The sequence below is a fragment of the Hemibagrus wyckioides genome, linkage group LG23, assembly GCF_019097595.1.
Source record: "Hemibagrus wyckioides isolate EC202008001 linkage group LG23, SWU_Hwy_1.0, whole genome shotgun sequence".
Taxonomy (NCBI): Eukaryota; Metazoa; Chordata; class Actinopteri; order Siluriformes; family Bagridae; genus Hemibagrus; species Hemibagrus wyckioides.
This window is the reverse complement of record NC_080732.1, coordinates 6012902-6040422: the sequence shown is the minus strand read 5'-3', so window position 1 is coordinate 6040422 and position 27521 is coordinate 6012902. Positions and strand designations below refer to the sequence as shown.

The 27521-nt window shown below is 38.1% G+C and overlaps 1 protein-coding gene across 2 annotated transcripts; it reads left to right on the top strand.

Moving 5' to 3' along the window:
* The first annotated feature begins 292 nt into the window (after positions 1-292).
* Positions 293-6285, top strand: xkr9 (XK, Kell blood group complex subunit-related family, member 9). Of its 2 annotated transcripts, none has more exons than XM_058375804.1 (4): positions 293-362; positions 834-1213; positions 2917-3110; positions 3442-6285. In XM_058375804.1, the coding sequence occupies exons 2-4, from the start codon at positions 912-914 to the stop codon at positions 4074-4076; spliced, it is 1131 nt and encodes a 376-aa protein (XP_058231787.1). In that variant the 5' UTR covers positions 293-362; positions 834-911; the 3' UTR covers positions 4077-6285. The 2 variants fall into 2 exon arrangements, with proteins under 2 accessions (XP_058231787.1, XP_058231788.1); XM_058375805.1 differs by having other exon boundaries at positions 321-418.
* The last annotated feature ends 21236 nt before the right edge of the window (positions 6286-27521 follow it).

Sequence of the window (27521 nt, the reverse complement as noted above, 5' to 3'; positions counted from 1 at the left end):
GTACAAGAAAAAAACTACTACTGACCGTGTGTTTGTCTCTTATCTAGAAGTTTCACCGGTTGATCCTTCAAGCGTTTTATTTAGAGGAAATATATCAGTATCTAGTTAAGAAATGCTATACAGTTAGACGGGCTTTGAGTGTTTTTTCCTGGTTATTATATATATCAAAAAATAACGATCCACTAGGTACATAAACAGCGTATGTCTGTGTATGTAGGAATGTTGTCATGGGTGTGTGTGGGAATATTTCGTCACATGGTTACAAAGAAGGGCGTGGAGAACTCGGCTTATGAGAACACGCAGACATTGACAGAAACTGAGGAATGGAGGAAGCAGGAGTGTGCGTGAGCCGATCTCAGAAGGTGAGTACTATTCACCTGTTTTAGTTTCGGCTTCAGGCGGAAAAACTCTCTCTGAGGTAGTTTTTTTAATATTGATTACACAGTACACAGCCAGTGTGTTGGGGTCAGATATATGGGATAATGGTTCAGATATAGGGTCTGTGTTGTAGTTGTATTGTATAGGAGAATATTCAGTAGAATCAAGTTGTGTTGAAGGTTCATGGAAAGTTCAGCTACTGAACAGATCTAGAGGCTCCTGCATGAAAAAATATTAGAAGATTGACATCCTTATGCTGCTTTTTAATGCTAGGGAATCATTATTGCCACACACCATGGCTATATATGATTACGTTATGGTTTAAGACAAACGTTATCAGAGATTAATACTTGGAGGAGCAAAGTGCAGTGATTAGTCACAGCAAGTAAAAATGGAAAAGTACATGATAAACCTTTCACCTATCTAACATTAACACTGTCTCTCTGTATGAACAGATTATGCAGCTGAAAGTGTCCTCCCAGACATATCCGGATATCCTATGAAAACAAAACCAGTAGCTCACACAAACATGGATGATCGTTTCTGATATCAAAGCCATGGGGTTTACTAAATTCCGGTGGATCTGCACTTTTATTGGACTGGTCTTCTCAGTGGTGGATATCGCATCTGATTTACTGCTGAGTTTGCAGTATTTCAGGGAACAACAGTACACCTGGTTCGCACTGACGCTCTTATTTGTTCTCGTCGGCTCTCTGTGCATGCAGATTTTCAGCTACTGCTGGTTTAGGGAAGATAATAATGGCGAGGAGGGGACAGAATCGCTCACGACTAACGTCGGCTTGCTCCATCTGTTACACATGGGCTTCTTCACCAGGTAAAATGTTGCCTACAGGCTCAAACACTTTAACTGGAATTAAAGTTGACCTTTGTTTTTGACATTTATAAAACACTTTAAACATCATGGGTTTTAAAAAATCCTAGTACATTACTCTAGCACAAAGCTCTAAAATACAAATTCTTTCATTCTCAGATACGTGCACTGCTTTCTCAATGATAGTGTTAAAGGTAAAGGAATGGCATGTGAATTATTCGGACATTTCAGCACTATCCTTTCACTATCACTATTAGGAACATCTTAAAGATAAGTAGGCTTCACGTAGTTACTGATTAAACTGATGAAATGATAGGGAGCCAGAGGGTCACATGTATCACCGGCAGTGTGTACAATTCTGAGCAACACTAAAGGAACTAAGGTGTGTTCAATGGCAGCGTTGATTAAAATCGAGTAGATCAGAGTCGAAATCCAGACAGATGAAGGGAGGATACTCAGGAAACAGACTGGTCCAAGTGAGAACAAAACCAAAGACATACAGAGAACTTTACAGACAGTAAGAGGCAGGGTCAGGTGTGGTGGACAGTGTACACACTGACTAATAGGGACTCGATTTCAAACAGCTGAGACTGATTAGGGGTCACTATGGGAATAGTTCACAGCATTTTGGGTGTAGGCGATCTCTAGTGGCCAAACGTAGGATTGTCAGATGAGGCTTTGAACCATGATGATGTACAAATGACCCTTTTTCTATTTGTTCTTTTGGTCCATTTTTGGGAGGTGGGAGGAACCTTGAGAACTTAGGAGGAATCTGTGTGAACGTGTGGAGAAGATTAACCACTTCAGTGCACAGTAAACTAGTCATGCAGGATTTTTTGGGAGTGTTCAGGCCAAAGTGCTTAGATTTGATGCCTCTTTTTATTACAAATGTTTTGCTTGTGAATCGGTGAAACTGTAAGCACAGGATTCTTCTTTTATACTCCTACCAGTGAAGACACATATGTATTTACTGTCTATGATTGCAAGCTTCTCCAAAAATCACAGAGTGTGCTTGATTGTGCCCTAACCCTAACCCTAACCCTGGTAACGTGAATTACTGTTATACTTAATAACCAACAATATACACTATATTGCCAAAAGGTTTTGGAAAACCCCTCCAAATCATTGAATTCAGGTGTTGGGTTTAGTTCCAGTGAAAGGAACTCAGCTTCAGCATACCAAGACATTTTGGACAATTTCATGCTTGTTTCAGGATTACTGCTTCTGGTTCCAACATGACTGCGCACCAGTGCACAAAGCAAGGTCCATAAAGACATGGTATCCCAAAACATTTGGCAATATAGTGTATTTTGCATCCTTACTGTCTAAACCTAGAAATCTGGGACATTACCAGAACATCACTGTAACCCCCTACATCCTTAACACTAATCAGGAGAAATAATTAAAAGAAATGGTGTGCAACCCTCAACCGATTTAAATGATTATAACCAAAACTACAATATATTGCTTAAATAACACTGCAAAAAACAATTTAAGTTAAAATGTAAGTCGCTCCGAATAAGGGCGTCTGCCAAATGCCAGAAATGTAAATGTCTACAAACCAAACTATACACTGAGCAAACAAAGTGTGTCATTACTGCTTTTAGCTCTACAGCTCATCCGGGGCCAGAAACCACAGGAACCACTCAGGTCAGTGATAGAGCAACTCCACACCTTCATACTGTCTACATTGCTTTATTCTCTAGGTATTATGATCTGCTGAAGAAGAGCTTCAGTTCTGTATGGAGGGCTAACTCTGGCACTAGTACTCAGATGCTGTTTGGGTTGGCGGCTGATCTGAGCATGTTGCGGCTGATGGAGACATTTCTGGAGAGCGTTCCTCAGCTCCTCCTGCAGGCATACATCATGCTGGAGCACCAACGCACCTCCAAGATACAGTGTGAGTCTTGAGTATAAGATTCAATGTACAAGAGAATAATATTAAATAATAACCACATAGAAAGAATTTACAGAAGAACAAAAATCTACAAGCTTTTGGAACTGTATTGGAAGGTAAAACACCGTTCTTTAAAAATTAAAAGTCCACTCACTGTGGCATGAAGTGAAGTGACTAATTGGTTATGAATTTCATGAGTAGTCATCTTTAACAACAGCGAATAATGGACATTGAACAGGACAGAGCATCAGAGCATTGCTAAATACTATACACAACCCAAGGGTTCAATTTCAAGGTCAAAATCCAATCAATCACCATACTTTTTTTGTTTCAGATCTTAGCATGGCCGTGTCCTTCCTAAATGTAGCCTGGAGCATAGTGGATTACTGGCGCTGTTTACGCAGGTCGCTCCCCAACGCAGAAGAAATGCCGGGTGGAATTCCTACAGTAGTCTACCTGCTTTATAAAACCTTAACCATCACTGCCCGCGTTCTGAGCCTCACGATGATCATCATGCTGAGCTCCTGGAATCTCCTGGTGTTAGGTTCCCTCTGGCTAGCAGGGACCGTATGGGCTCACATGATAAAAACTGATTTCTGCACGTTCCGGTGTTTGGAGGAGCTTTATCGCGCCATTGTCGGGGTCATTCTCGTCTTCACCTTTTTCAACATTAAAGGAAAGAAAACCAAAAAACATATGAGCATATATTACGTGCTCAGCACGCTGCATAACTTCTCAGCTCCCCTTTTCCTGTTCCTGTTCATGCCGAAGACTGTGGAATCAGACTACTTTTTACCAGTTACTGTTTTCATATTAACGTCTAATACAATGGGACTGGGATTCCTGATCCTCTACTACAAAGCTTTACACCCGGGCAATCGGGTCGAGTCAGATGCAGTGGATGGAATGGTCACATTGAACACAAATAATTCCTCCCCTTCCAGGCGTTTTGATAGATTTTTATCTTAACTCTAACACCTCAGAGTCTGAGGATTTAGGACCAAGCTGCCCTTAAAGCTGCAGGGAAGCTAAAGTTGTCATTAGGTACCTTTTTTTGAGTAATGGTCAGATTTGCCAATGTGTACAAACTCTTACCAGAAGTATTCTTCTTTTCATGTGAAGCTGATGGAGTTCCTCCCTCAGAGCTTTGACCAAAATTGCACAATCCCCTTTAAACTTTTTTGAACGTGTTTGTGGTTGAGTCTAGTGAGCAAAGCTAATCTTGTGAAAACTAGAGCAAACTAGCAAGCGAAAACCTATCTAGCAAGTAAGAGCAAATCTAGAAACAAAGGCAGCAAGCAAAAGTGAACTAGAGAGCAGAAGCTACTTAAGCAACTTCAGAAACATGTTGAGTGAACACAAGGGGAGTATTTAAAGGCAAAATATCAAGCAAAAGCAAACTCTAAGTGAGAGCTAACCTCTTGAATGCCGAGGCACAATAGAGCTAGCAAGTGAAAACTAACCTAGCATGTAAGAGCGAATGTAGCAGGTGAAAGCAAAGATCTGTGAGTGAGAACTAACCTCTTGTTAGCTGGTGAATAATAGTGAAATCTAACCTAGCAAGTGAAACAAAAACAACAAACAAAAGCAAACTAGTGAGCAAAAGCTACCTGCACAAGTTAACGCTAGCCTCAGAATCAAAATGTTTAGTGAAAGCATAAACAGTACACAAAGGCAGAATAGACAGCAAAAGCTGACCCTGTGAGTGAAAGCTAACATGTTGCTAAAGACTAGCACCTGTACAAAGGAATCAAGCTGTACATCATCATCATCACCATCATCGTCGACATCATCATAAAGAAAGAAAGTAACCCACAACCAACACAAGTTAGTTGTTTGGTTTATTATAGAAACAACTTGTTATAAAAATGATATAAAGTAAATCTCATATGAATATATACACTATATTGCCAAAAGTTTTGGGACGTCTGCCTTTACATGCACATGAATGTGATATGGAGTTGGCGTGCCCTTTGCAGCTATAACAGCTTCAACTCTTCTAGGAAGGCTTTCCACAAGGTTTAGGAGTGTGTTTATCGGGTTGAGGTCAGGACTCTGTGCAGGACAGTCAAGTTCCTCCACTCGCTCATCCATGTCTTTATGGACCTTGCTTTGTGCACTGGTGTGCAGTCATGTTGGAACAGGAAGGGGTCATCCCCAAACTGTCCCCACAAAGTTGGTAGCATGAAATTGCCCAAAATGTCTAAGGGGTCAAGCCCAACCCAAAACTTTTGCAAATATAGTGTATGAATATCAAAAGCAATATAAGCTAGAAAATATTCATGTCATCCAACTAGTTTCTTAATGTAGGGACTTAAAATTTAGACTCTACCTATTCACAGCTACTTGTGGAAGCTTATGCTCATTTTGTAACCTGGATAAAAGACTGAACTCATTGAACTGAAGAAAGCAACATTAAAGCACTTTACTTAAAGCTGAACCTGATCACTAACACACATTTATTGCTGTAGTAATACTAGTAGCTGAAAATAATTACAATTCTTTTAATCATTCAGAGATACTCAAACGTCCAGACATATGTGTCTCTCATACGATAACGGGAATTTATCTATTTATTTTCACATGGTGCACTTTTGATATTAAAGTTATATAAGATACGTTATGTATACCATCTGTAAATATTTAATTTGTTAAATAGTTTGCTGAATTTTTAGTGATAATCTACTTTGTAACTGTCCGTCACTGATAACCGGAAAAGTAGCCACCAGGTGGTGCTGTGATACAAAAATATCTTAGTACAACCACTCTTCACAGAAAAGCTGTTAAACCTAATATTATCTTGCAGCCAAGGATAAACATTTTAAACCTATTTGCATAGAAATATTAATACACAGTTTATCAGCTGTGCTTAATCAAACTAATTCACTCATAACATCGGTTTAGAGCAGCGGTGTCCAGTTTTATCCACAAAAAGCCAGTGTGAGGGCAGGATTTCTTGCCAGTTGAACCTGAGCCACACCTGATTCCACCTGTTTAATCAGATGATCCTGGCTTTCAATAGACTCAGGTGTGGCTTCTGCTCGGTCGGAATGAAAAACCTGCATCCACGCTGGTCCTTTCCAGAAAAACTGGACACTCCTGGCTCTCTAAAACATTTCTAAAGCATTATTTTGATATGAATTCTTTAAAAGTAAATAAACAACCAAAAAACATTTGAATTAAATAAAATATAAAAATTCAATAAAAAAAGTAAATTTTATTTAATTCAAAAAAGTTTAAATATGTCTGCAGTTTTTCTCCAGAAAAATTTCTTTAAACATTACTGATCATTTGACCTTAAACCCAGGAAAACCCCTGGACTTACACAGCCTTCGTGTATATACTCAATTTAGAGAGTTTATTAATAGTGAACTTAATAGTCACATATTATGTCACCAGTAACATTATTCCATATGCCTTTTAATACACAGCATTTAATAAGTAGCACAAAAGCTTATTCTACACAGTGTAGCAATGAACCAGGAGCCTATCCCAAGAATCACATGACACTAGAGATGTCAGTCAGCCTACAATGCATGTCTTTGGACTGGGGAAGGAAACTGGAGGACCCAGAGTAAACCCCTGAAATACACCAAAGAACCAAAGAAACTGAAGAGTCAAACCCCCCCAACCCTGGAGATGTAGCTACTAAGCCAGCATGTCTCCCAAAACTGATCGTACAATACTAAACAAGTATCTTTATTATCCACAGCAAAACCCAGAAGTCACAATCTCTTAGTGTGTTTCTGATTAAAGGGGAAAAAGAGTCTATTTAACCTATGAACCCAGTAATCCCTGGAATCAGTGAGTGTGTCTTTGAGAGAGTCTGGGTCATCACATGCAGGGCTAAAGCATAACAAACCTAGATAATTCTGTTTTGACTGGACATTAAGGAAGGGTGTAATCCCGCAAATCGAGATGCGGAGGAGAATCCTGACAGAAATGATGCAGTGAATAAAAACCAGGCTAAAAGAGAGAGATTCGGATGTTAACAGCATACAACAGGTATATAGTATACTGTAATATGTCTCTTTATGTGCCACCTACATTACTTGGAGGAAACCCCTGAAGCACAGGGGGAAGCTCCATGCATGCGGGGCGGAGGCGGAAATCAATCCCCCAACCATGGAGAATTAATATACAGATTCATACAGAGTGGATTTTCCTTTATGTGCGTGTATATTGTTCATATATTGCAGTGTCCTGAATAACCAACTGATTACTACTCAGTTCACTGCTTAATTATTGCTTTTCCTGACAAGCAGTCCAGAGAAAACGAGATCCACACACAACAGCACCAGGAACACAGAGAACAAGCTCCAGAGGAACGTCCATCTGATCCCCCAAGTTTGTGATCTGTTATGAAACAACCATGACAGCACCCTCAAACCCACAACCGCTGATAATCTCCACTCTTCCTTAGTGATTTCCTGACTGATTGCCACTCTGTAATGCAGCACACAAGCCAGAATCTTACCTCAATTTGTCCAGACACAATAAACATGCAGAACCAGACTGAACCGTAGCTGTTTTCCATTAAGGCTTCAAAGTCTAGTGCATAAAGCCTGATTAATGCGGTTTGGTGAAACGGTGTGTCTTTAATTATTACGCCTGAGCTCACGGAGGCCAGAATGCAGATACATTAGCGGCGAAAAAACAATTCATAAACGTCCGACTTCTGACAACCGGGAGCTTTGCCTCATGGTCAGAGAATTCTCCGGAATCAGGGGATGAAATAAGCCTCCGGTGTGCTACACAAAGAGTGCCGAAGGTCCTTTAATCATAGCGATAGGGCTAAAAACATTATCCCAGGCAGGGCAGTGACAGAACTTGGGGCAAATGGGGTATTTTAATTTGATCGTTTTCTAAATAAAGTGCACATGCAGCGGGCAAAGCGAGATGACATCATATAAATGTGTACACCTTAAATGTGTTTTAGAGTAAAGTATTATGAAGCAATAAAAACCCCTCCCCTGCCATAAAATACGCCGATATACGTCATTAAAGACATCACTAGCAATATTAATCCTTTTACGACTAAAAATACTTCACTAACGTATCATTTTACTGATATAATCATTACATCCCAGCGCTTCGATGTCTAAAGCTTCCTACCAAACCTAATAGCCTAGCTAACCTAGCTAATTTAACAACAAATAGCTACAACTGTATAGTAATGCTAACACATTAGCACAATCTTACGTTGGGGTTTCTGGCTTGTGGGTGTTAGCTGATGTTGATTATACCTCAGTGCTGCTGAATTCTTGAAAGGAGTCTCCAGTGTCAGTGTTTTGTAACAGTAGGAATGGCTAATCAAGTTTCATTTAAACTGTCCTTGACCCTTGGCCTACTGATTCCTGTCACTCAGCAAAAGAAGGAAATGGCGTCAACTACGCTAATGGGGCAGAGAGCGAGCTAGAGAGAGAGAGAGAGAGAGAGAGAAAGAAAGAGAGAGATTATATTTAGTGTGCTATAGTTGGATACTCTCTCTCTCTCTCCTTCTCTAATAGAGCTTGGTTTATTTGTACAGTATGACGACACAGGTTTTGGTCTCCATACAATTTCTACACATCCATTTGTATTAAAGGCTTAGAATAATACATAAAAGCACAATCAATTCATTATGAAAAAAATACAATACATGAAAATAAACAGTGCACTCCATGAGTTATTGAGTTATGTAGCTTCCACACATCCCTCATGGATTTAAATGAAAACGGTCGCCTGTGGCTATTTAACTCTGTAATTAAAAATACAAATCTACATACTAGCGAGAAGGTTTATTTTGCCGGAGCGTTCTTTTCGGAGTGATTAAGTAATAATCGGTTCGTTCGTTAGCGACTTAGCCGAGGTTCACGCCAACTTAAACGCTTAACTTATTATTTCAGCTTCACCTTGTTGTTTAAATCCCGCCCTAATAAATCTCAGATGTGAATATTTTAGCATGCTTGTTTAAACAGACTTCCTGCTGAGGCCCTGTTTTAAAAAAAAGGATATGATTTACTGTGGTTTATTGCAACAGCACAGAACTTTATTTTGTAGCGTTATCACATCAGGACATTCATTACAAATATACTTTTCACCGTCGCGCGCACCAGCAGCTGTTTCTCAATAACCGGAGCCGTTGGAATGAAACAGTTCAGCTGCGTTCGGTGTCATTACACACTCCTTACACACTGTTCCACATAAAACACATCATATTTCACCTCTACACACAGATTTCAAACAGTCTCGAGGAAAATTGATGCTACACGGCTCCAAATATGTTTCCGTCGCTGATTGGAGGGAGCGCTGTTATTGAAGTTTTTAAATAGGAATGAATGAATGAATGAATGAAGATGATGATGTGGAAACTCTGGTCAATAAGGAATGAAAGGGAGAATCCATCCATCCATACGCTTTATTCCTTATTATGGTTACAGGGATCTGCTGGAGCCTATCCCAGCACACATTGGGCAAAAGGCAGGGGTACACCCTGGACAGGTCAGCAGTCCATCACAGGGCCACACATATAGACAGACAACCACACACACTCACTCCTATGGGCAATTTAGAATTACCAATCAACCTAATGCACATGTTTTTGGACTAATGCACATGTTTTGTGGGAGGAAACCGGAGTACCCGCAGTAAACCCACGCAGGCACGGGGAGAACATGCAAACTCCACACAGAAAGGCTCCTGCCTGTTAATATCTGTTAAAAAAGTTCCCAAAAGTCCACCCACCACACATTGTAGCCCCACCCCTCAGTCTAACTCCTCCCATCACCAACTTTAGCCCCTCACTAAAACTACATCCTTTGTTCTAACTCCACACCTCACTCTAACTCCTCTTTCCACTCTGACTCCACCCTACACTCTAACTCCTCTTTCCACTCTGACTCCACCCTACACTCTAACTCCTCTGTCCACTCAAACTCCACCCATCACTGTAACTCCACCCCACATTCTAGCCCCACCCTTCACTCAGATTACTCCTACCACTCTAACTCCTTCCATCACTCTAACCCCACTCCACACTCTAACTCCTCCCACCTCTCTACCTCCTCTCATCATTCTAACTCCCCCCACCACTCTAACTCCACCCCACACTCTAACTCACCCTGTAACTTTAGCTCCACCCCACATTCTAGCCCCACACCAATCAGCTAATCATTCTAACTCCATCCTTCACTATAAATCCTGCCATCACTCTAACTCCACCCCACACTCTAACTCACCCTATCACTCTAACTCCACCCCACATTCTAGCCCCACCCCCTCACTCTAACTCCTCCCATCACTCTAACTCCACCACACACTCTAACTCCACCACACACTCTAACTCCTCCCATCACTCTAACTCCACCCCACACTCTAACTTACCCTATCACTATAACTCCACCCCACATTCTAGCCCCACCTCTCACTCTAATTACTCCCATCAATCTAACTCCACCCTTCACTATAAATCCTGCCATTACTCTAACTCCACCCCATATTCTAGCCCCACCCCTCCCCATCACTCTTAATCCATCCTTCACTATAAATCCTGCCATCACTCTACCTCCACCCCACACTCTAACTCACCCTATTACTCTAACTCCACCCCACATTCTAGCCCCACCCCATCACTCTAATGCCACCCTTCACTACAAATCCTGCCATCACTCCAAGGTCACCAATCAATCTAACCCCACCACACATTCTAACTCCACCCCTCACTCTAACCCCACCCCTATCCTATCTCCCCTCCTGACCCCAGCTCTGACTCCAGCCTTAATTACTCACAGTTTATTTTCCCCAAAACACTATAAAATTAAGTTTAAATTAAAATCTCTACTAGATATCATGTTATCTGGTAGAGAGATGGTTCGAACGTGACGCTCACGTTACAGTTTAATTTAGCATCTTTGCAATGGCTATGTTAAACCTTGTGATGAATCTTCGGGCCCCTTCTTCACTTTTTCCTCATCTTTTCATTTTGCTTTGTACTGCTGTGTATCTTATTCTCCGTCTTAATTGTTTTCGCTGTGTCTCCTGGTCTCCTCTTGCACAGAGACAGAAAACAGAAGCTGGTCATGCTGTGGCTCTGTAAGAGTCAGAGGAAGATGGATGATCAGGGTACGCGTGTTTATTTGTGCAGGGCTGAAGTTTGGTGGGGGGGGCAGGGAAGTGTATTATGTATGCAGCGCTCACAATCAGCAACCAAACAAGATTAGGAATTATAGATGAGGAAAGCAAGAGAGCGAGAGAGAGAGAGAGAAAAAGGAAGCTAGGTTTGATTAATCTGGACATGTAGCTCGCTCTTTTGTGTTTGTGTTCTTACATCATTTCCTAAAAAAAAAGCCCCAGCCATGGAAGCCATCAAGCCTTTTTTTTTGTTTTGGAATTTACATTCCTGTGATTAATTTCCATTTCCAGGCTCACTATAATAGCATGCCATTTTACCTGGAGGTAATAACGCTGAATTGAGTTATTCCTTGCCTTACCAAGACAGTTCAAAACTGTATGGAAGACAGATGAGGCCTGGAAATTGAGCGTGTCTGTATTTTTTAACTCTTATATCTTCAGACCAGACTAATTTGTTTGGTGTCTGACGTTGACTTGATTTTAATTTTGCACTACTTATAGCTTTAGCATTTGTAGCCTCATCCAAACTGCGTATATTAAAATAGCCTCCAATTTAGCATGGTGTAAACTGCATGTCTAAACTTACTTCAAAATACATCGAGTTGTTTCTGACCCTTCGTGATGCTGGGATACTGATATTGAAAACCCGTAATTTGGTCAAACGGTAGCACAAATATTTTTGTTAATAGCTTTATGGATGACCATCTGTCTCTCTCTCTCTCTTGCTGTCTATCTGTCTAGAATAAGTCTAAATACTGTATTAGGAAAGAAGCGGGTGTGTGGCAGCTCTTTGATGCTGGATCTTGTGAAATTTGTTCTACATTAAGCCAGTGCTAATCTGATTATGGACCATGATCCATTCAGTCTACTGTAAAAAACCCAAGTGTGACGTGCAGCGCAGTTTTGAACTCGATACTGTGCCGAAACCCGAGAGACGCACTAAAACATTAGGCCCTCTTTGATGTGATATTGTAGCCCATCTGCACTGGAGAGCTGCAGAAAATGGGCTTCAGGAGGATAAGTGTGTGTCTATGTGTGTGTGCATGTGTGTGTATGTGTGCGTGTGTGTGAAATGGGAAGTGTGTTTTGTGCTAAAGCATGACGTGAACATGCTGCTGGGCTTTTTTATCAGAGCGATAAAAACCGGACCCTCCGTCTCTCAGCAGGGAGGGAAGTGAAGAAACGGTCTCCTCCTGCCATCCGAGATCAGGTAATCCTTTTTCTTTTCAGAAATGCACTCGTAGTTGCTCGTATTGCTCTTCATCTGAACCAAATAGCAGTATTTAATGAATAAATAATTATGCTGAGTATCAAGGACACATCTTGGACTTGTAGCATGTGTGTTTGTCATTTTGTTTTTGTATTGTTTCTAACGCATTCTTTATAATCAAGGAGCCGATATTCCAGTGATGGACATGGATTTGCAGATAGACTGACAGACAGACAGACAGACAGCTAGACAGCTGGACGGATAACCAGACAGACAGCTAGATATAGAGGATATACAAGTCTACATGCCCCGGTTAGAATTGCAGGTTTGTGTGATGTAAATAAATAGCAGAAATATTTAATATTTAACTGTTTGTATAAAGTAAGTGTGTACATTCCTTAACTAATACTTTGCTAAAGCACCTTTTGCTTTGCACATCTGGATCTGGGGATTTTTATTCCACTCTTCCTTGCAACAACGCTCCAGATCTATCAAATTGCACACGGTCCTCTTCAAATATTTCCACAGTTTCTTTCATAGGATTTAGATTTGGATTCTGACTTATCCGGTCCAAAAAATGTTGATGTTGTTCTTCTGAAGCCATTTCTGCTTTTAATTGTTGTCGTGCTTTAAAGTAAAATGTTGCTTCATCGTTATCTGCCTAGCAGTGGCCTGCAGGTTTTGTGCCAAAATTTATTTATCTTTAGAACGACCCCTGATTCCATCTACACTTTATTGCCAAAAGTTTTGGGACACCCCTCCAAATCATTAAATTCAGGTGTTGTTTTTCAGGGGTTGAGGAACTCTTAATGCTTCAGCATACCAAGACATTTTGGACAATTTCCTGCTCCCAACTTTGTGGGAACAGTTTGGGGATGACCCCTTCCTGTTCCATCATGACTGCACACCAGTGCACAAAGCAAGGTCCATAAAGACATGGATGAGTGAGTTTGGTGTGGAGGAACTTCACAGAGTCCTGACCTCAACCTGATAGAACACCTTTGGGATGAATTAGAGCGGAGACTGCGAGCCAGACCTTTTTGTCCAACATCAGTGCCTGACCTCACAAATGTGCTTCTAGTGGAATGGTCAAAAATTCCCAGAAACACACTCCTAAACCTTGTGGAAAGCCTTCCCAGAAGAGTTGAAGCCATCTCCATATTACATTCATGTGCATGTAAAGGCAGACGTCCCAGTATTGGAATGGCTCGCAGTCTTCGCTCTAATTCATCCCAAAGATGTTCTGTCAGGTTGAGGTCAGGACTCTGTGCAGGCCAGTCAAGTTCCGCTACACCAAACTCACTCATCCATGTCTTTAAGGACCTTGCTTTGTGCACTGGTGTGCAGTCATGTTGGAACAGGAAGGGGTCATCCCCAAACTGTTCCCACAAAGTGAAATTTGTCCAAAATTGTCCTTTCACTGGAACTAAGGGGCCAAGCCTAATCCCTGAAAAACAACACCTGAATTCAGTGATTTGGAGAGGTGTCCCAAAACTGGCAATATAGTGTATCTTGATTCAGCCCCAGTTCCAGCTAAAGAAAAGCAGCCTTGTAGCATGGTGCTCCCACCACCATGCTTCACCAAGCTATCTTTCAGAATTAAGCTGAAACAATTCCAACTTCAGACATTCTGACACATGGTTTTCGGTTATTGTGTTAAACTAGGATTTTTTTGAGAAAGGGCTTATGACCATCCTACCTCATACCGCACACATTAGGGATATGAGAGATTGTTGTTACATGCATGGAGTGACCAGATATTCCTTCAGCTCCTTCATTGGTGTCATGGTTCTCTTGGCAGCCTCCCTGACAGGGTTTTCAAGACTTGCTCATGTCAGTGTGGTGCCTCATTTCCTCTACTTATTGATGACGGCCTTCACTGTGTTCCATGGCGCATGTAATGTTTAGGAAATGTGTTTGATTGATTTCTGACCTTTCAACAATCCTGTTAGATGAAAGCAAGTAGATGTTGAGAAAATCCTATAGAAACAGCTGTTATTTATGGGTTAATCAGAATCACTTCATGAGTTTGAATGTGATTGGATCATTCTGGAGCACAATCACATGACCCGTTATAAAACACACTTAGGCAACCAGGTTATTGTGAGCTCTTTTCCTTTTTATCCCCGTTCATGAGTTTCTCATAATGATGGCTGGCTTGTATTTACTATCCCTGTCCTGCAGATGGCGCTGTGACTGCATTGGAAATGAACAAAAACCGGGGGCAAAAATCCCCACAACGATGACTTCGTTGTGTCTTGGAAATTAATTGTATAATAAAACTGTGAACTGTTTTAATTTTCATATCTCTTTTGATTTTTATTAATTAATTATTTAAAAAAAAAAACCCATTATTTGTCTTTTGTATATAATTTTAAATAAAAATAGATTATTTTATTAAGGTGCTTTAACAGAGATTATTTTGTTTGATTTTTAGATTTTTTTGTCTAAAAAATGCCAAGAATAAAAATGATAATTATTTTAATATATAAAATATAGAAAGATGAATTGTTCATGTGTAATGTAGATTTTTTTTGGCTGTGTATTTTGGCTTATGATTTGAAAAAAAAAAAAACCCCATAATAATAATAATAATGATAATAATAATAATAATAAAATAATAATAATAAAAATAATAATAATAATAATAGAAGATGAAGAAGGAGAAGAAGAAAGGAAGCTTCTGATCATGCCATGTAAATGAGATCAGATTACATCATGTTCATATTTATATACAGGAAATGTAATTGTTTCTAGTGGCAGTAATTTGATTTCATATTTATATCATTATATTTATTATTATTCCACATGCAAGCTGAAAGCCTGATTTGTGTTCATATCTTTAATATCACGTTGATTTGATCACCCGCTTTACACCTGGGTAATACATTGCTTCTAATATACTTCCATTTTTAATAACAATTGTAATGAATATCAGAGGTCATGTTTAATATCTATAGACAATATTTAATCTGACTTTGAAATATTCCGGCTCACTAAAACGAAGCCTTAAACATTCGCCTGTAAAAACTTATTTAATCTGAGGACGTATGAACTAAATCTGATGAGGTTTATACCGCATGCATGTTTGCTGGCTGTTGGTTCAAACACACACACACACACACACACACACCACACACACACACACACACACAGCTCTTCAATATTGAATTTCAGACTTTAATTAAACACACTGTTCAAATTTCATGAGAGAAACATTAATCTGATGAACCTACTGTTAAAAAAACACTTCTATCTATCTATCTATCTATCTATCTATCTATCTATCTATCTATCTATCTATCTATCTATCTATCTATCTATCTATCTATTAAGATGCCTTCTTATCCATTTTATCTTACTTTATAGTATAATAAGGATCTATTTTATTTAAGGTTATTTAATTTTTTTTTACCAGACGTTTAACACAAACAATTTTAATAAATGTAAAAACAGCTTTTCTAAAAATAATAATAATAATAATTTTATATTGAAATATTTCAACAAACACATTACATGTAGTCAAAATAATTAAATCAGGTGGTGGTTTTAATTCAGATGATTGTTTGCATGTTTCTAAATTCTGATGGAAATTCTGAGGGGGTTTGCAGTCAGAGACTCAACAAAAAATAGCCATAAAAATCAAATAAATATCTATCAATTTTATAAAAGCTAAAATTTTATAAAAGTACTAAAATGAAGAAAAATAAAAAGCTATTTTTATATTTTTTTTTTCTGCTGGTCAACTGATTTGTTGTTAAAAATGATGCTACTGAAATTCTACCTTGCTGCATCTGGATGAACATCTGTAAACAGGATGAAGTGCTGCAAGCTGTATGTAATTTCATTTTCGGTTCAGTCAGTTGCCGGCTTTTCACAACGGAAAGAATATTTAGAAGTGTTTTAGTGTTACTGTAAAATGAGTACTTGAGTGAGAAATAAAAATAAGTAAGACCTATAAATGATTCATTCCTTTTCATGTAGATTTGTTTATTTATCGGGTTCCGAAGTCATTAAATCATCACGTGAATTTTTACATAATTCATTTATTTTCATTAGGTTTTATTCCCATGATGAATTTTTTACACATGATTTTTTTTGCATGATTCATTTATTTTCACACAATATTCTCACAGGCTTTATTTATTTTCTCAAGTTAATTATTTCAGCAATTGATGTCTTTGCTCATGTGATTCTTTTCAATTTTAACTCAAATTAATTGACTAATTTTCACATGATTTCACACGACTCATTCATTTTCACTTGATTCATTTTACGTGAGATTTTCTCACACTTATTTTTGCACCCTGTTGATTATTTCATCAGTCTGTTTATTTTCGCAGTCCCCACATGATTCATTTCGTTTCACATGTGAAGTTTTCTGCAGTTCATCAATTTTTTAAATGAATTTTTCATTGAATTTAAAAACAATTCATTTTTTTTTACACATGATGGTTATGCAATATTTTTTTCCAAATGTTCTATTTATTTATTTATTTATTTATTTATTATAATATATTTTTTGCATTATTTGTTTTTCTTAACAATTTAAGTTTCAAACAAATTTTTTTTATTTAATCTGATTTATATATATATATATATATATATATATATATATATATAGGTGAAAAAAAAAAGAAAGAAAAAAAAATATATATATATATATATAATATATATATATGTATAATATATAATTTTTAAAGAATCATATATATATATGTAAAAGGTTAAAAGATTAATTTCACTCATTTTCAGTACTCACTTTATCCCGGTCAGGGTCCAGATTGATCCAGGAACCCGGGATTACTGGATGTAATGTGTGAATACATCCTAAATGGGACACTAGTCCATCTAGGATATTATTCTTCGTGATTCATGATTTGTTCAAATGATTCATCATTATTTTCACATTGCAGGTGTTTATTCATCACAAAGTATTCATACAACACAACGTCCCATGTGCTCACTCTAATCTCTAATATATACGTGTGCAGTTTCAAGGCATAGTGTTCGAATATCTCATGTTTTTCACATGCATAGCTCTTATAACCGCGTGTGAAATGTATATGATTTAATAAGTATCTGTGAATCTAATAGCCTTCAGTTTAGCGTAGTATAAACTGCATGACTGAATCATCACGCACTCACTGAAAAATGCTTCGTTGTGTTGCTTGCGTCGCTTCCCTTAATGTTTCGTACTCTGTTATCTCAGACAAAAAAGGTTTTTCCTTTTTAAAAGCACATATTTCATCCAGTCAGGTCCGAGGTGTGTTGTGGTTAGAGGTGATTCGGGATAGTTTCATCTGCATATTTAAATTTTATGACGTGAATTAACAATAATTTAGACATACCGATTAACTTTATGGCTGCGTTAGCTTTGGTGCATTTAAATGAACTAAAAACATTCATTACATTCAATGATTTTCCACAAAATTTCTGTTGCACTCTCTGAATGAGTTCCTATAGTTCCTAGAGTTCCTATAATATTTCTACACACGCAATCTGATCCTAGGTTGTGTGCCTGCGAGGATCATCGTTACCATTAACGTCACCTTTTGGTCTTCGATCAAAAAACGTAAAACGAGAAAAAGAAAAAGACGAAATGTTGCTTAATTTTTCATATTTGCCCAACATTTAGAAGCACGCTTGTTCTCCTTGCTGAACATAACATAAACGCCTTTACTCATCGTCTACCACCGAGAGTGTGGGAAAGACCGAACATGCAATCAAGATCTTATTAAAGCTTGTTCTTTAGTGAATTTCTGAACAAATCGAAAAAAAATTGCAGATCTCCACTACGGTCCTCCATCTGCCTTAAACTGTACGTTTTGACGCCAAGCCAACCTCACAATCATTTCAACTAGATTAACATCTGTAACGTGAGCTGTGTTTTCTTACACAACCATTTTATTGTGTGAGTGCTTCGCAAACCCAAACACACCTTTGCAGAAAGAAGTAAACTCTGAGAGTGAAATGTATAGACGCAAAGGTTTCCTTTCACGACCATTCCTCTATTTAATGGATTGTACTGGAGAACTGGATTACCCGGCTCATCTGATTGGATGGAAATTTCATTCAGATTTACCTCAGTTGATTTGGACACGATTTTTCTTATTCAGATCGAAATCTTAGCAATCTATCTGTCCCATACTCTGGCGCCCAAAACTCATAGAAATTAGCACAGACAGTGTGTTTGAGACAAAGACAACTATTTCTGCTGTACTTTTTAAAGTCAGGATGAAGGAAAGGGAAGGGATAATATCTATATTCAGCATCAAGTAGTATGACTGGAAATTTGTCTAAAACCTGTTTACCCTTACCTTGAATAAATGTAGGTTTAAGAAGACGGTATGCTAAGTAAAAGAATCGCTAAGCTAGTTTGCAAAGGAGAAATGAAATTTGACTGACGTATAAGACACAATATAGATAAATATCCTTTTGAGTTTATCTCCGCTAGTCGGAAATACCGTAGATCCTGAAGGAGCCACACTCGCTGGTAGACTGTTAGCTGGCTAGTTTGACCAATCAAATTAGTTGACCCGAACTAACTGCTGTATCAAATAAAGCCTGTACTACATGTCAACTACGACAGTCTCTTGACTTAATTTAGTTTAAGGCTACGTCATTATTATTATTACCAAAATCTATAGCCATTGGCTGCTTTTTTTACCTCAGGTGGAACATGTTTTCATCATTACTGTGGTGTGTTTGCAGGAAATCCCACCATCAACAAAAGAACAAAACATATTTCTAGAAAATAAAAAGAAACACAGAAAAAAAAAAGTCTCCCCGAACAGGAAGGAACTCTTTTTTCGAGTCCAAAGCCAACAAAGTTGAGCTCTCTGATGTTTTCTTTGTAGTTTAACCAAAATCTAATAGCTAATATCGACTCCATCAATGTCAATCATGTGGAAAGATTCCTTTGGAGCACCATGTTATTTCAATTATCCATCGATTATCAATGTAGCATGATTTGTTTTCTTTTATTTTGCCGTCCAAAAGCAGTTCAGGAATTACGTTCATAATTCCCTCATTTATTACGCTAGTTTACAAAAACGTACAGCTGATCCTCATTAGTGAAGAGACTGTTATTGAAAACGGATATGGTTTCATAGTTTAGCTGCTAAGCTAAAAAAAGAAAAGAAAAAAGAAAAGAAAAGGAGAGCGATCTCCGTCTTCTTTTTTCTTCTTCTTTTTTCATCTTCTTCTTTCTCTTAGTAATACGGTTTAATGCTGACGTGTAATATCTGTCATCAGGTCAGGCTTTAATGCTTGCTGTAGCATCTTCATGACAATATGGAACACACACACACACACACACACACACACACACACACATACACATGTCAGCAGCTACTGGTTTGAAGTCAGTATAATTAACAGGCAATTCGATACACTAAAGGCCCGAGAGGTTTTCAGTCCCAAAGACACGGAGGAGATCCATCAGTGGGTGCTAACTGGCCACACACACACACACACACACTTATATGCTACTCTGAGCCATCCTGCCTCAGGCCTGTGGTGTGTGTGGCTGTGTTTAGTTATTAATGGCCAGGTGTGAATAAAAGATGATGGCCTGCACGCAGATAATGAGGTAAAGTGAATTAGGGGATCTTCGGGGGCAAAGGATGGATTATGTGATTCCACAAAGAGGTGAGCTGAGGTAAAAAAAAAAAAATAGATCAAATATTAGATATATATTTTAGAAAGCCAGAATAAAGCTAAAATATCCCAGAGTTCAGTTAGCCTTGTTCGTTTGTTTCTTTAGTACTACGTTACATTCTATTACATTACATTTATTAATTTAGCAGACGTTTTTCATATCAAAGCCATATATCAAGCTGACGACAATGTAAGTAGTGCTACAATACATGGTTTTTGAGTGCTAGCAGAGTAAAGGGCAACAGAGTAGAGGTGTAAGAGCTAGTGTAAGTGTAGATTTTTTCTTTTCTTTTTTCATTTTTTTATTATGACGGGTTCTGAAGATCATTCCACCTCTGAGGGACAGAAGGTTCTGGAAAGAGACATGAGTAGGAACTTCCAGGTGTCTGCTGTAATACACATATATACTTTAGTTATTAATTCCGAGGGGTGTGTAGAGTATAAGTACCAAGGTATAAGGACCCATGATGCACCATGTATTCTGACACCTTTCTATCAGAACCAGCATTAACTTTTTGAGCAACAGTTAGCTCATCTGTTGGATCGGATCACACTGGCCAGCCTTCGCTCCTCACGTGCATCAATGAGTCTTGGCCGCCCATGACCCTGTATCACTGTTCCTTCCTTGGACCACTTTTGATAGATACTGACCACTGCAGACCGGGGACACCCCACAAGAGCTGCAGTTTTGGAGACACTCTGATCCAGTCGTCTAGCCATCACAATTTGGCCCTTTGTCAAACTCGCACAAATCCTTACGCTTGCCCATTTTTCCTGCTTCTAACACATCAACTTTGAGGACAAAATGTTCCCTTGCTGCCTAATATATTCCACCCACTAACAGGTGCCATGATGAAGAGATCATCAGTGTTACTCACTTCACCTGTTGGTGATCATAATGTTGTGCCTAATGAGCAAGGCAGAGGTGATGGTAGTGAAGAAAACCCCCCCTGAGATGATATGAGGAAGAAACCTTGAGAGGAACCTGATTCCATCCTCCTCATCTTGGTGACAACAAAAAGTGTGATCATTTCCCTTCTATAACTGTGTACTATATGGTCAGAAAGAGCAATTATGTAATTATGAACTGTTCACTGATGGAGATTTGAGCACAAATCTCTTCATGGCAATTGAAAAAAGCTAGCATAGCAATGATAATCCTAAGGCATCGTAGCAAAACTGTAAAACATGATTGTAAAACAAGTATTTCTTTAACTTCATTTGTCAGGAGAAGTTTTCGATATTTAACTCAAGATTGACAAGATTATTAAGATTACGCTTTCTAGACTACTTGTGAGTTGAAACAAATAAGCTGAGTTTACTTACGTTTTTAAGGCAGCAGGTGAAGTCATCTCATATATCTTTAGTTTGTCCATCCAAATGTGGGTCATCCTCAGCCGGAGCGAGTGGTTTCCATGTGAACCAGAAGTAGGGCATCAGGATGGATCGGGCAGATCAGGCGAGCAGAAGGGGTCAGGATCACTGGTGTTTGTTAGATAACATCTTGTAGCCTTGAATGCAATCCACTCATGCTGTTTACACCACACACAACTGTATTGCTATCTTCAAGCCTGTAATGTACACCAACTTCAATCCGTTTTAAAGACTAATCCATAATGTTGTTTACTGATATATTTTAGTTATTAGGAATGCGATTTTTGACACAGGAAGTCTTCCTAACATGACTTCCTGTTTGCCTCTGCCCTCACCACAACTCCAACTCCTTTACTCATCAAGGCTCTAATTCTGAGCTGTGTTCTATGTGAGAGTCACATGATAGAATTCCAGTCTCTGATTGGTCAGAGGTAATATTATTTGCTTAGACAGTTATACAGTCGATTTGCATTAAAAAAAATTGTGAAATAAATAAATAAAAACATTTGTTAGACCTGGTATAAAAAATGGCTTCAGGACATGCACGACTTATTTATTTATTTATTTATTTATTTATTTATTTCCTTGCTCAAAATCTGGCTTACTTTACAAAAATCTGTGGTTTGCAAATATTTGGATTGTATATTATTTGTATATAATATTATATAATATAACTTTAATATATTCTTAATAATTAATATATTTAATACTATAATTTAATATATTGTATATAGTGAAATTCTACTTTTTCATGTAATTCTATTCTCAGTCTATTTTTATTCTATTTTCCTTCTCTTTTTATGACTGAGTGTGGTTGTGTATGCAACAAATAAAAATTGAATTGGAATATTACAGTGCAATAAATCGTATTCGTTTTCTTCATTTCAGCCTACAGTTTACATGTTTTCTGGCCCAGAAATTTGCTTGAGCCCTAGCTGGAATTTCCTGGTTCTCCTCTTTTTCCTCCTCAAATGTAACTAATGAGTTTTACCTGAGTTCAACAGAGATAGATAGATAGATAGATAGATAGATAGATAGATAGATAGATAGATAGATAGATAGATAGATAGATAGATAGATAGATAGATAGATAGATAGATAGATAGATAGATACTTTATTCATCCCAATGGGAAATTTATAAATTCCAGCAGTATCCACAAGCATAGATAATAAGGTAATAAATTAAAAAAATCAAAAAATCAAAATATAACAAAATATACTAAATACTAGAATTGAAAGGCACAAGAGGTAATAATAAGGTAATGTGCAAAAACTGTGTGAGAACAGTTTGATTAACAAAGAAATTTAAGCTTTGTAAACATCACCTCACAGGCAGCAAAATTTCACAAACTGCCCCTTTAAATCTTCAAAATGTTAGATGTGTAGACAAGTGAAAATTGCCACAGTATTTGCATTAAACCTGTTTTTAAATCTGGAGAAAAACAAGGAGCTAAACATCTCATTGAAAAGTTTGTACTGATCATGTGACTGTATAGTTAATTACATCGTAAAATTTCAAAGTGTGTCATGTTCCGGTATGCAAATACAGATCATACTAAAAGTGCAGCTACATTTGTGCCTCTTATACTATATTGCCAAAAGTTTTGGGACACCTGCCTTCAAATGCACATGAATGTAGTATGGAGTTGTCCCGCCCTTTGCAGCGATAACAGCTTCAACTCTTCTGGGAAGGCTATTCACAAGGTTTAGGAGTGTGTTTATGGGAATTTTTGATCATTCCTCTAGAAGTGCAGTTGTGTGGTCAGGCACTGATGTTAGATGAGAAGGTTTGGCTCACAGTCTCCGCTCTAATTCATCCCAAAGGTGTTCTATCAGGTTGAGGTCAGGACTCTGTGCAGGCCAGTCAAGTTCCTCCACACCAAACTCACTCATCCATGTCTTTATGGACCTTGCTTTGTGCACTGGTGTGCAGTCATGTTGGAACAGGAAGGGGTCATCCCCAAACTGTTTCCACAAAGATGGGAGCATGAAATTGTCCAAAATGTCTTGGTATGAAGCTGAAGCATTAAGAGTTCCTTTCACTGGAACTAAGTGGCCAAGCCCAACCCCTGAAAAACGACACCTGAATACAATGATTTGGAGGAGTGTCCCAAAACTTTTGGCAATATAGCGTATTTGTCTACAGTCATTTTTGAAAACATGTTACATAAACCAAATTATAATTCCGTATAGAGGGAAAAAAATCTGAATCTTCTTTGAAAATGGAGCTGAAAGCTGATAAAAGGATTCCCACATAGCAGACAGGTCTGGGCCAGATCTGGCATTAAGCCGGCACTGCTGGCTGAGTTCTGGCATGGCAAGTGGTATGTCAACCAGATGCAGACCAGGTCTGGCAGTGACGGCACTGTTTATATGATGGCATGCCAGATGTGGCCCAGTTATGGTTTGGTTTATGTGTTGTGGCCCAGTGCTGAGCTTGTGCTGGCCCATGTTTGGCCCACCTCTGGCAGACCAGATATGGGCCACCAAAGGGCCGTCATTCTTTGTGGTATGTGGGCCGAGTGTAAGTGCATTCTGAGGGCCAGATCTGGGCCAGACCTATTTTCCTATCTGGGTTGCCAGTGTGTCACAGCTAATATAAACATAAACACTCATCTTACTCTTTACTACAGAATATGATTCTTTTTTTTTTTTTTTAAAAAAGAGAAGAAATAATGATTAATTACCATGAATTCACGCTTAGACTTGACATTTTACTTGACATCCGTGAAATCTTTCTAACGCGGTCAGTAAAAGTTCACGAGGTAAAAAAAAAAAAAAGAGAAAGGATCAGGGTGGAATTAGTGAATTAGAGTAGTACATGCTTAGACAGACCCATCAGACATCTTGCCAGATTTTTCAGGTCAAAGTTCATATCTTACTTGTCAAAATAAGTCTGATGATTAGCTTAGAAATGAGCAGAACATTTGTTTCTTGGTCTTAGGCTGGATCCGGGTGTGTGGATGCTAAGTAAGGTTATTCGAACGATGCTGTTAATCATGTTGAAGGTTTATGGGCTTTTTAAAATCTGTTTAATTTCCAGTAGAGTACTATATACAGACAGGTGTCTAAAAAAATTAAAGCATTAGGTGATTACAAGCCTCCAGAACAGCTTTAGTGCACTACTTTGAGTCTCTGGAAGTGTGCTAGAGGATAAACACCAATCTTTTTAAAGATATTCCCTCAGGTGCTGTTTTGATGATGGTCGTGGAGAGCGCTGTTTAAAGACAGGTAAAGATTAAGACCATTTTTGGTACAATTTTGTTGTTTGGTCATGCATTGAGACCAAAGGCAGTCAGTGATAACGTTCTGGCTAAGTATCAGACATTTTTAATTAAAATCCACCAATAGGAGGATGACATAAGGACAGCTACAAATACAGCAGGGGTAATACAGCAGAAGACTTGTTAATGAACAGATAAATATTCTTAACATCTCGAATTGAAAGTGCCAGGAGGAAGCTTGTCTACTGATCAGAAGGTTGTGAGATCAAATCCCAGAACCACCCAGCTGTCACTGCTGGGCCCTTGAGCAAGGTCCTTAACCCTCCACTGCACAGATGTATTGAGAGAAATGTAAATTGCTCTGTATAAGGATGTCAGCCGAATGCTGTACATTTTCTGCACCAGCCAGTAATGTTCTACAGTCATAAGCTATCATTAGATGATCTTCATCATATAATATGCCATTTAAGAGCACTTATAGCATGTCAAACATGTTATAACGAGTAATAGCATGCTATAACATGTCAAGAATGCTAAAGCAGGTAATAACATGTAATGTCATGTTATAACATGTCCAGAATGTTAAAGCATGTAATAGCATGTTATAGTATGTCAGGAATGTTAAAGCATGTAATAGCATGTTATAACGTGTCAAGAATGTTAAAGCAAGTAATCGCATATAATAGTATTTTATAACATGTCAAGAATGTTATAGCATGTCATAGGATGTAATATCATGCTATAGCATGTCAAGAATGTTAAAGCACATCATAGCATGTAATAGCATGTTATAACGTCAAGAATGCTAAAGCATGTAATAGCATGTTATAACATGTCAGGGATGTTAAGGCATGTAATAGCATGCAATAGCATGTTATAACATGTCCAGAATGTTAAAGCATGCAATAGCATATTATAGTATGTCAGGAATGTTAAAGCATGTAATAGCATGTAATAGCATGTTATAACATGTCCAGAATGTTAAAGCATGCAATAGCATGTTATAGTATGTCAGGAATGTTAAAGCATGTAATAGCATGTAATAGCATGTTATAACATTTCCAGAATGTTAAAGCATGCAATAGCATGTTATAGTATGTCAGGAATGTTAAGGCATGTAATAGCATGCAATAGCATGTTATAACATGTCAGGAATGCTAAAGCATGTAATAGCATGTTATAACATGTCCAGAATGTTAAAGCATGTAATAGCATGTTATAACGTGTCAAGAATGTTAAAGCAAGTAATCGCATATAATAGTATTTTATAACATGTCAAGAATGTTATAGCATGTCATAGCATGTAATATCATGTTATAGCATGTCAAGAATGTTAAAGCACGTCATAGCATGTAATAGCATGTTATAACGTCAAGAATGCTAAAGCATGTAATCACATGTAATAGCATGTTATAACATGTCCAGAATGTTAAAGCATGCAATAGCATGTTATAGTAGGTCAGGAATGTTAAAGCATGTAATAGCATGTAATAGCATGTTATAACATGTCCAGAATGTTAAAGCATGCAATAGCATGTTATAGTATGTCAGGAATGTTAAAGCATGTAATAGCATGTAATAGCATGTTATAACATTTCCAGAATGTTAAAGCATGCAATAGCATGTTATAGTATGTCAGGAATGTTAAGGCATGTAATAGCATGCAATAGCATGTTATAACATGTCAGGAATGCTAAAGCATGTAATAGCATGTTATAACATGTCCAGAATGTTAAAGCATGTAATAGCATGTTATAACGTGTCAAGAATGTTAAAGCAAGTAATCGCATATAATAGTATTTTATAACATGTCAAGAATGTTATAGCATGTCATAGCATGTAATATCATGTTATAGCATGTCAAGAATGTTAAAGCACGTCATAGCATGTAATAGCATGTTATAACGTCAAGAATGCTAAAGCATGTAATCACATGTAATAGCATGTTATAACATGTCCAGAATGTTAAAGCATGCAATAGCATGTTATAGTAGGTCAGGAATGTTAAAGCATGTAATAGCATGTAACTGCATGTTATAACATGTCCAGAATGTTAAAGCATGTAATAGCATGTTATAGTATGTCAAGAATGTTAAAGCATGTAATAGCATGTTATAATGTGTCAGGAATTTTAAAGCATGCAATAGCATATTATAACATGTCAAGAAAGTTAAAGCATGTAATAGCATGTCAAGAATGTTAAAGCATGTAATAGCATGTTATAGCAGGCCATTACATGCTACAGCGTGTCAGTGTAGTATGACAGTCTAAAATGTCCCATAGGTGTTCAGATGGATTGATATCTTGTGACAGCGAAGGCAAACTTAATTTTCATAATTTTCATCCCCATTAAACAGTTCACAGTAAGCCCATGTGGCTTGTAGATGGGGGTGGTGCCATTCTGGCAGAGACCACGCCCACCAGGATAGAAATATTTCATGACAGGAAAAAATGTTATTTGCAGATTTGTAATGACTCTTCACACTAAAATGCCCAGTGTGAGCATAGGTTAAGAAATCAGTTAGAGAAAAGTATTAAATTCCTGTGAAGTGAATGATCGAATTAAATTACGCATGTTTATCAGCTCTGATGCTGAGTAACTCAGGTGTCAGTGGGAGTTTAAAAGCTCTGAGCGCTGCCCGTTTGATGTGGTGGACTCTGCCGAAGGCTAGGACTTTTTGAGGTTGGATCACCAGTCACAGGTGTGTCACATCTTTTGTTAGCGTCTCTAAAGATCTCATAATGAAGAAGACAAAGTCAAAGATCTCCGTTTTCGCCTCGAGACCAATATGGCCGCTGTGAATAGCTAATCCCTATGGAGTGTACCCTGC